The 10,800-nt window shown below is 42.7% G+C and overlaps 1 protein-coding gene across 1 annotated transcript in view; it reads left to right on the top strand.

Annotated features, from left to right (window-relative positions):
• The first annotated feature begins 3,676 nt into the window (after positions 1 to 3,676).
• PTPN6 (protein tyrosine phosphatase non-receptor type 6) overlaps positions 3,677 to 10,800 on the top strand; it is a 45,008-nt gene continuing 37,884 nt past the window's right edge. Inside the window, exon 1 of the mRNA XM_066601247.1 lies at positions 3,677 to 4,214. Within this exon, the coding sequence (XP_066457344.1) occupies positions 4,207 to 4,214 (8 nt within the window). The 5' untranslated portion in view covers positions 3,677 to 4,206. The remainder of the gene's footprint in view (positions 4,215 to 10,800) is intronic.

Raw genomic sequence — 10,800 nt, 5'->3', positions numbered from 1 at the left:
CATCCAGGCTAGAGGCAGTACAACAGGGTACTAGAGCCTCCACGCCTGCCCGTGTCACATCTTGCATCCAGGCTAGAGGTGGTACAACACGGTTATAGAGCCTCCCTTCAAGGGATCAGTTTTCTACAATAAATGACCCTTTTGCTCTGACATTGTAATCACTTACTTATATCGTTACAATCACACAGAGAAAGTTATCTTCCATTCCAACAACTATGGGAGGCACTGGTTTTGCCAATGCGTGTACAAGAATATAACTATTATCTGCACTCTCACTTTTGGGTCACTATTGCATTTCTGTTAGTTACTATATATGACTCATTTATTGGAGTAAAGAGTGTAGCTGGATGGATTTTGGATACTTCAGCGGGATGCTGACTGATTTATTACCTGGCGGTGGGTTCATGCAGAGTGGAGATATGAGGTGATCAATATTCATCCATATATTCTCACTATGACAAATTAACTGGTTCCAGCATAGCATGTATTCCCCGATGTATGATTATGCGGGTGTTAGTACGGCACATTCTGGATCACAGGGGGATTCTGTACAGATGGGTGTGCTGTTTTTGTAGGTTGTAGGAAATGTTCCTGGAACTGCTCCTGTGGAAAACAATTACAGGTCCAAGTCTAAAATGCTGCAGGTCTTCCCTGACTTATTTTCCCCAAGAGTATTTAGGGCCCTATCACTTACACTGCATGAAAAAAGTTTGATACCGTAGTAGCCAGTAGAGCACAATATGGTGACCCCCTAACAATTTAGAGATCATAAAACTTTCACATCCCTTATCAGTGGACTAATTAAGAACTTATTCTGTTAGGCCTCTCTCACATGGCCGTAGGCACTTTTACGTGTGCCTGCCGCTGCCGTAAAAATGCGTGAACAGGCGCACAAATCTAACGTTTATGCGCTCGTTCAGACAGCCCAGGCCCGGCGCATATACACCGAGGCCGCAATGCTGTTGGGTGGGGAGAGACTGTTAAGCTGTCTCCCCCTTCTCTCCTCCTTGCCGGCTCACCTCCTCTGTCCTCCCATCCGGCTGTTTGCAATGGGAAGGGGAGGGGATGTAGATAAGCTCCCACCCATTGTCTGCAGCCAACAGTGGAAGAAGACAGAGCTTAGCTTAGTTCCAGAATTATCTTTGCTACCTGGCGTAAAAGTGCCTGGCGCCATATTAGCCATCTGGGCGCTTTTATGCTGCGGGAATATGTCTGTGTGATCTGATGCATTGGAATCCAGTGCATCAGATGGTAGCATATATCGGCCAACGGCGGCCGATATACGCTCGTGTGAATAAGCCCTTACTCATCCTGTTCTGGTATTGTTTTAAGTGTAAATTAATAACACCATGTCTGTGCCTTTTTATATGTATATATATATATATATATATATATATATACACACACACACCACTTCAGATCTATTCCATTTAGCCGGAAGAAGAACCCTGAGTAGGTTTAAAAGCTCGCTATAACATCATGTATTTTTGTTAGCCATTAAAAGGTATGATATCTACAAGATGACTTGGTTTCTCTTACTGAGAACTATCACATTTTACACTTCATGTGTTCACCAGAATTGTGCTACCGCCAACATACAGTATTTTTCCATAGAGGAAACATTTCTTTAACCCCTTCCTGCTCTAGGGCGTACATTTATGTCCTGCAGCGTCGGGGTATGCATGAAAAGAGATCGTGGGGTGACCTCTCTTCATACAGTGTGGGTGTCAGCTGCTTACGACAGCTGACACCCGCGGGCAATAGCACGGCCGATCGTGGGCGATAGCACGGCCGATCGTGGCTATTAACACTTTAAATGCCGTTGTCAATTCTGGCAGCGGCATTTAAATCCCCTGACCTATGTCTGGGGGTCCCATACGGGCCCCCGCAATGAGACATGCAGGTGTCATGGCAGCCGGGGACCTTCTAAAAGGTCCCAGGGCTGTCTTAGCAGTCTGCCTATCAAGCCATCCCTGTGGGGTGGCTTGATAGACTGCCTGTCAGATTGCAATATGATGTAATGCTGTAGCATTACATCATACTGCAGGAGCGGTCAAAGCATCGCATGTTGTGGTCCCCTATAGGGGCTAAAAAAAAAAGTAAAAATAAGATCAATACAGTTTTACTGATTTAAAAGTTTAAATCACCCCCCTTTTGTCATATCTATAATAAAAAAATCTAACTCATAAAACAAAAATACTTATTTGGTAGCGCTGCATCCGTAAAAGTCCGATCTATCAAAGTAGTGCATTATTTACCCTGTATGGTGAACGTCGTCTGAAAAAAATAAATGCCAAAAATGCACTTTTTCAGTCACCCTGTCTCCCAGAAAAAATGCAATAAAAAGCAATCAGAAATTCGTATGTATTCCGAAATGGTACCAATGTAAACTACAGGACGTCTCGCAAAAAATGAGTCCTCGCATAACAAAGCCGATGATTAATTAATTGTTATAGCGCACAGAAGATGGCAGCAGAAAATAATTGTAAAAAATTAAATGTCTTTGAAAAAAATAAAAGTAGTACAGCAAAAAAAAACCTATACAAGTTTAGTATCGTAGTAATCGTACCGACCCATAGAATAAAGTTATCAGGTCATTTTTGTTGCAGTTTGTGCGCTGTAGAAACAAAACGCACTGAAAGATGGTGGAATTTCATTTTTTTTCCATTTTACTCCACTTAGAAGTTTTTCAGTACATTATATGGTACAATAAATAGTGCCATTGAAAAATACAACTCGTCCCGCAAAAAACAAGCCCTCATGCAGCGACGTCGATGGATAAATAAAGGAGTTATGAATTTTTAAAAAGGGGGAGAAAAAAACAAAAATGGGAAAAAAAGGCCATTCTATTGGTCAATGGGATTTCCACCTGTCGGACCACCAAAAGCCTAAAATTTTTGACCAAATCTTTGTTCCAGTGTGCGCCCAGCCTTTACATCTCGGGTTTCTGACTGGATTGCCAAAAGCAGAATGCAAACAGAACCCTGGACGGAACCATAGTCTTTCATTACTAACACGGAAAACTTTATTTTCAGTTGATTTTGGTTCCATTCCAGCATTTGTGCCTGACAGTACACTGTAGTTGACTCCAGAAGCCGTATCCATTAGTCAGACTGGAAAGCAGATACAAAGAGTGTCTCATAGGGTACTTTTACACGGAACGATTTATCAATCGCACGACCAAACGATGACAGAGGTCACTCGTACAGCCTATAGGCCGCTAAGTGAATACACAGGCAGATAGATCGTTCGATCACAAATCATTCAGTCGTTCACATTGGCTGTACCAGTGAATGAGAACGACTGAATGATCGGCATTTACAACGGAACGATTAGCGATGATACTTCATGCCCGCATGAAATGAACTATGAATGATAGCGATCGCATTATCGTTCAGTGTTCGATCGTTGACTGTGTTTATACTGACCGATTACCATTCAAATTCGAACGACCCAGCAATTTTTTTTTTATGCTAATTTTTCCGTGTAAAAGCCCCTCTACTCTAGAGGACCCCAGCTTTGTTACACCCTTCACTCACTTTTGTAGATCTGCATTATTTCTGCCGTCTCCAGCTTTATCCCTGCTGTATCTCCTGCTTGGCCCTGTTCTCCCTCCCACTAAGTTGCACTGCAAGGTTTCATGGGAGGAGGCTTTGTCTGGTTACCTGTGGGCTGTATCAGACGGGCCTCTCACCTGGGAGACCAGGTACTACGCTCTGATAACAGCCGAAATTCCTGTTTCACTGTACTTTGAGTCGCCTTACCCTGTACCTTGTACCCAAATGTGCCTACATGCCTGGGGCCTCCTGGCTTTTTATTTTGCAAGCATATGTTGCTGTGAGTATCGTGCAGCTGAGCTTACACAATGCGTCTGAGGTGCACAGATAAAAATGAGAAGTAGAAGCTTTAGAGAACACGAGCTTCCTGTTTGAAAGAGCAACAGAGGGATTAACTAGGCAGGAAAGAAAACTCCTTTTTTTTTGCAAAGTGAGAGTGCATCGAGTGGGGCAATGAAGTCAAGAGGAGAGATACAGTGACAGGTCTGCTACTTGGCAGCCAGAAGAGAAAGGTCTCTGGACTGATTTATGGGAGTAAGGCGAATGCGAGTCGAAAGTTGGCTGGGGTGAAAAGCAAGAGAAAGAGGAAGAACCCTGACTAGTCACTGCACCGCACCGCACGTGAAGACCTCAGGGCACAACTTCAGAGATGGTCAGGTAAGGACAATGTAGACCATATCATCTGTCATTGATGTTACAACCTGTCTCTCCTTTCTCTCAGTCTCACCTGCTTTTCAGGCCTCCAGCACACTAACGTATTGGGGTCCGTGTGCTGTCCATGTAATTCCGCGGACAGACCACGGCTCTATTGTAGGTTTATGAGGCAATGCACATAGCCTTTTTTTTACATAGACTGATGTGGATGCGTGAAAAAACTCATGCATGTCCTATTCCTGTCTTTTTCATAGACAAGATATAGGACATGCTAATGCATATGAGTGTGCTGTGTCCATGTATATCAGATAGCACATGGACTGGTTTCTGTGTGCTGTCCAAATCAAGTTACGTTCAAGCCTTTCATGGCTTGTGCACTCCTAGCCTTATTCTGTCTCCCTTGCCATTCTCTCCGACTCCCCTGCCTTTCACTCCTTCTCTCCTGCCTTTCTTTCAGTCTCCCCTGCCTTTCCCTCCGTCTCACTTGCCTTTCTCTTTGTCTCTTCTGCCTTTCGCTGCATCTCCTCGCCTTTCTGTCTTCCCTGCCTTTTTCAAGTGTCTTGAGATATACAAAGCCAGATCATGTTCTTTCCAGCTTCTGGTCTGTAATCTCACTACTTTTCTTAGTTCTTTGCTTTGGAGTTGAAACCCTGCCTACAGAAGATATCTTCAGACTGCAATTCATTGACTAGTCCTTCTGTCATAGCATTTTATATTATAGATTGGATTTTCGAGGCCTCTGTGTTGGATCTTGGTGTTTTTGAGATACAAATTGCTTGGAGATAGCTCTCAAGTTCTTAGTCATCCAATTAATTTCACCCTCTGTACTTGGCAGTGGATTGGGGATGCCACAGACGAGAGTTTATTCTACGGTTTTACAATACTGACATATCGGCTGGTATAGTATTTTTGAGAGTGATGGGGTGGACATTAGTCATAGTTCGGAGAGACATAAAATAACCCTTGTTTCACTGCCTGCAAAATGACCCTTGCGAACCTTTATCATTCATTGGTCAGTGAGACTTGTCATCAACTTTTGGTTCATGTCTTCCTGTTCCATACTTTCATTTTTTCGTTGGTATCTTGGCTCTTTATTTCTTGGAAAGACCTTGTTATCACTATTCATGGCTTGTGTTCACCTATCATGAATGGCTCTTGATTCTCCGTTCAAATTATTGTCAATGCGACCTTCTCCTTTTATCTTGCAACTGATACAACCTCTACACAATCTAATGTAATTGAGCCTCTAACTTGGACTCTGTGACCTACGAAGATCATTTTTGAAGTCTTATTTCAGATGTGCTAGGTTGTAAACTATTTTAGATACAGCAGAAATATATGAACAAGCTTCTCAAATACTATGCAGGAACCCTAGAACCACATAGGTGCCCTACAAACCATGCAGATACATATATGCCTACTGGCTTATGTTCCCTTAGGTTGAAGAACACAGTCCTCGGGATTAACTTTACTGGTTTCATAGGGCATGTCTTTAGAGTTTCCGTAAACCCCCTGGTCCTATCCATATTATAGGGTAGGATAAACTTACTCCATCTTCTGCCATTTTCTTGGTTCTAAATACAACTTTCTACAGACAGATGTTTTTTACTCCTAATCAGAAGCTCAAGTACAAAATTTACAATAGCTTTACTTAGTTTTTCAAAGGGATGAGTTGTACCCTCACAGGATGAGGCTGGGTAGGTTTCCCACTGATATCCTTTGAAGTATTTGGTTGTTGATGGCCATCTTAAGGTTCTACTCTATTCAAAAAGCCCTATCAAGTTGGCTGGTCAAACGCCTCTCTCTATATATATGTATGTACCTTTACACGGAATGACCATCATCCCAATAATCGCTCGATGGAGCAAATTCAAACAAGTAGTTCTGTGTAAACCCATCCACCAAGTGGGTGATAAGCAAGAATTCACTCACTAGTTACTAGTCGTTTCTTTTAAGCTCACCTACAAAATAGTTGTCGATTGATTAAAACTCGTCTGGTGTAAGGTTGCTGCCATTCTGTCTCTCCTCCAGAATGGAACAACAGTTGGTCAAATGCTAACAACTCACTTTAGTGACTATTTCGAACACCTATTTGGGTGATAGTTGTCCAGTGTAAAGCTGCCTTCGTCTTTTGTATACTGGTGCTCTTCATTTTATGTGACATTGATACTTAGCTGCTGGAATTCAAAAAAGTTCAACTGTTTATACCTACAGTACAAACCCCAGTCCATCCAGAAGAAGGCAAAACCCAACCTTGAATGACATAGACCATTATTATTATTTATTACCTAGATGATTTCCACTTCTGGTGATCATATGATTGTTGTTGCTCCAAAACGTTCCATCTTCTGCTTGGATTCTTCAAGCTTCTCTATACTTGTTCATGACTCTTCTGATTGTCTCCATTCGTCTTGCTTCTGGTCATACTTTTTTCTTGAGCTCTTCTGCCATGATTGTCCTTTCCAGAACTTTTCCATTATTGAGATTAATGGAGGTCCTAGCTAACGGACTCCCACCAATCTGACTACTATGATATGGATAGTTGACCGGCCATAGAAAATTTGATTTAAAACAATCCTCTAAGAAGAACAACTCACCCCTTAAGTCCTGGAGCTTAATGTATGAACGTATAGAGAGAGTCCCCTAGTAGTAAAATTCTATAGCTCTTTGACTCCTCAACATCGAAGATATCACCACGGGGGAAAATGATTCTCCAATGAAAAGCCTGTTCCTACATGTGAAGCTAATTTCCTTACTTACAACATATTTGACGTCTTATTTAATAAAAACAGGGTCTTCTTTTGGCCAGCCTATTGTACCGAGGATTTTTTACTTCTGCTTTTTTTTTAGTTGATTTAAGGTTATTTACACTTATTTTGCTTTTAGTTATTTCTTTTTATCGTAATGCATTAGAATACCAATCTATACCTCTACAGTCATGGCAAAATGTTTTGAGACTGACACAAATTTTGGTTTTCACAAAATTTGCTGCTTCAATGTTTTTAGATCCAATTTTTCTGTGCTCTAATGAAGTTCAGTTATAAGCATTTCATAAGTTTTTAAACTTTTATTGACAAATACATGAAGTTTAGGCAAAGACTCAATATTTACAGTGTTGACCCTTATTTTTCAAGACTTCTACAATTCGCCCTGGCATGCTGGATATCAGCTTCTGGCCCAAATCTTAACTGCTGGCAACCCCACTCTTCCTAATCAGTGCTTGACGTTTATCACTATTTCTGAGGTTTTGTTTGTCCTCCGGCTTTTTTTTTTTTTTTTAGACATAAGTTTTTTATTGAAATCAAAGTTAGAGGATTTACCATACAATTGCAATGTCACATTTCTGGTAACATACAATTAAGAATACATGTATTTTTTGTACTGACACTTGCTTTGTGCATATAACAAGTTGACTAAATATAATGATATCTCCTTTCTTTACTAGAAATTTTTTATTACTTTACTACATTCTACATGTTGCTTTCAGGTATAGAGCATGAGCTTAGTTTAATAAAACTTAAAGGAAACAATAACTATATTAACTCGGCATCTTTTTTTGTAAATTCTTTCTTAATTGAAAATAAAGGAATATATATCATACAATAACAAAGCAGTACTGATAGTAATATCACGCGGTTACATTGCATGTACATTTCCATGACATCTTGATAAAAATGTTTGTTTTTACTTTCTTCATAAGATTAGTAGAAGAATATTTCAATGTTTGTTAAATTTCAACCATGCATTCCACATCTCCAAATATTTTTGTGTAGAATTAGTGCGAAAGGCTAGCCATTTTTCAAATATGCAGTGCTCAGCCAATCGGGTTTCCAACTTCTCTATTGTCGGCGGTGAGGACGATCTCCGGAGTTTTGCTATAATTGTTTTTGCCATCATTAGAGAGTGTCCTATTAAATATCTTTAGGGCGACGGGAATCTATCTAGGTCTGTTAATAGTAAGGCCAATTTGGGATCCTTTGGGACGTGTACTTGTAGCATTCTGTTAAGGAGATCACATACTCCCCTCCAAAATGTTTGTATCTTTGGACAGGCCCCCCACTCTTTGAGGATTGACCACAGGTTCTCAATGGGATTGAGATCTGGGGAGTTTTCTGGCTATTGACTCAAATTTGAATGTTTTTTTCTACCAAGCCAATCAGTTATCACTTTTGCCTTGTGACATGATGCTCCATTATGCTGAAGAAAGCATTGTTCATCACCAGAGTTCTCCCGGATGGTTGGGAGAAGTTGCTCCCGGGAGGTTGGGAGAAGTTGCTCCCGGGTGGTTGGGAGAAGTTGCTCCCGGGTGGTTGGGAGAAGTTGCTCCCGGGTGGTTGGGAGAAGTTGCTCCCGGGTGGTTGGGAGAAGTTGCTCTCGGATGGTTGGGAGAAGCTGCTCCTGGGTGGTTGGGAGAAGTTGCTCCCGGATGGTTGGGAGAAGTTGCTTCTGGATGGTTGGGAGAAGCTGCTCCCGGGTGGTTGGGAGAAGTTGCTCCCGGATGGTTGGGAGAAGCTGCTCCCGGATGGTTGGGAGAAGCTGCTCCCGGATGGTTGGGAGAAGCTGCTCCTGGATGGTTGGGAGAAGCTGCTCCCGGGTGGTTGGGAGAAGCTGCTCCTGGATGGTTGGGAGAAGTTGCTCCCGGATGGTTGGGAGAAACCGCCCCTGGAAGATGTTTAGATCCCATTCTATATTCATGGCATTGTTCTTAGGCTGTGAATAAAGATCGATCGTGAAGGCATCTGCAGGTACATTGTCTATGCAGGGGATTTGGAACTCTGTATCAGAAAAACAGAAATTATGCTCAAGGAATGACACTGAGAGGTTTGAAAGCTTGCTATAACATCATGTATTTTTGTTAGCTATTAAAAGGTATCGTATGTACAAGATTACTTGATTTCTCTTGCTGGGAACAATCACAAGAAATTTATTAGCGCAGAATTCTGCTGGACCTGGAAATGACATGAAGACAAAAGATGGAGGTTCACTTTAAGGCCTCCTTCCCACGAGCATGACGGGGTCCGCCGCGTAATATTACGTAGTGAAGCCCGTCACGGCACCCCCCAGAGCCCCTATACTTACCTGCGGGAGATAGCGTGAAATCGCTTCCCCGCCCACCACCGCCGCGTCACCGCCCGTCACCGCCCACCACCGCCGCGTCACCGAGCGTGTCACGTGACGCGGCCGGCCGTGTCACGTGACGCGGCCGGCCGCGTCATTTGGCGTCAGATGACGCGCGGCGGTGGGCGGGAAAGCGTTTTTTCACGCTATCTCCCGCTGGTTACAGCGGGAGATAGCGTGAACGGACGGCTTCCATTGACTGCAATGGAAGCCGTCAGTGCGTACAGCCCGTCCTCACCCGCAGAAAATAGAGCATGCTGCGGGTGAGGACGGGAGAAATCGCGGTGCGTAATTCCGCGCTGGAATTACGCATCGTGAGCATTGTGCTATTAGGTTCAATAGAACCTAATAGCTGCGGGCAACGCAGCGGATTTTCGCCGCGAATTACGCGGCGGAAATCCGTTCGTGGGAAGGAGGCCTAAGCTCAGGTCTTAGTCATAGGGAATAACTTGTGGATTTTCACAACCTATAAGAAAACCAAATTTGAGTGAATTAGAAAAAAGGAAGAACAGTTATATCTGGGATTTCTTCTCTAAGAAAAACTTGTAAAAATGACTTCATTTGTGGCCTAAGGAAACTTCTGCAAATCATCACTGAATTTATAGATGGCATCCGAGGGATGTTAAAAGGGGTATTCTCACTTTAGACACAAATATCTGATAGATGCATACTTGCTTTGCTGTTTATGTAATGATCATAAAAGTAAATGGTGAAAGTGTGGACTTACGTGACCACCCATCCGCTGATTCTTTGCCTGGACCCTCCCGCTGCCTTGCCAGGCAGGTTGGTAGTGGTTCTCTTTTTCCTTCTTGTCATTGTAATAAGATTTAAAGGAGCATATACATCTTCAATAGCTATCGGTTGAATACTGTTACTCCTGACAGATATATCTTGAAACTCCCTCCAAGCCTGTGAATGCTCAGTTTGGTCAACAACCACTTCTCCCAGCTCCTCCATACACATGAACACTTGGTTTGGCTAACAGCTACTTCTCCCCAGGTCTCCTATGTGCATGAACACTTAGTTGGGCCGACAGCTACTTCTCCCAGCTCCCTCTATAGATAAATGCTAGGTTTGGCTGACTGCTACTTCTCCCGGCCACTCCGTACACATGAATGCTCAGTTTCGCTAACAGCTGTACCTTTCGGCTCCCCCCTTGGTTCAGACGACAGCTACTTCTCCTGGCTACTCCATAGACATGACCACTCAGTTCACCTGACAGCTATATCTCCCAGCTCCACCACAGACATGACTGCTTGGTTTGGCTGACAGCTACTTCTCCTGACTTCTCCATACACATGAATGTTCAGTCGGGGTGATAGTTCCTTCTCCCTACTCCCCCATAAACATGAAAGCTAGGTTCAGCCAACAGCTACTTTTCCCGACTCCTCATTATACTTTTTTTTTCAAATTCTTTATTTATTTGTCTTTCAAGAATATAATTAAAATGTAAGATTGTCAAATACAGCGG

This window comes from Eleutherodactylus coqui, chromosome 4 (assembly GCF_035609145.1).
Source record: "Eleutherodactylus coqui strain aEleCoq1 chromosome 4, aEleCoq1.hap1, whole genome shotgun sequence".
In the NCBI taxonomy this organism is placed as follows: domain Eukaryota; kingdom Metazoa; phylum Chordata; class Amphibia; order Anura; family Eleutherodactylidae; genus Eleutherodactylus; species Eleutherodactylus coqui.
This window is presented reverse-complemented; position numbering and strand designations above follow the sequence as displayed.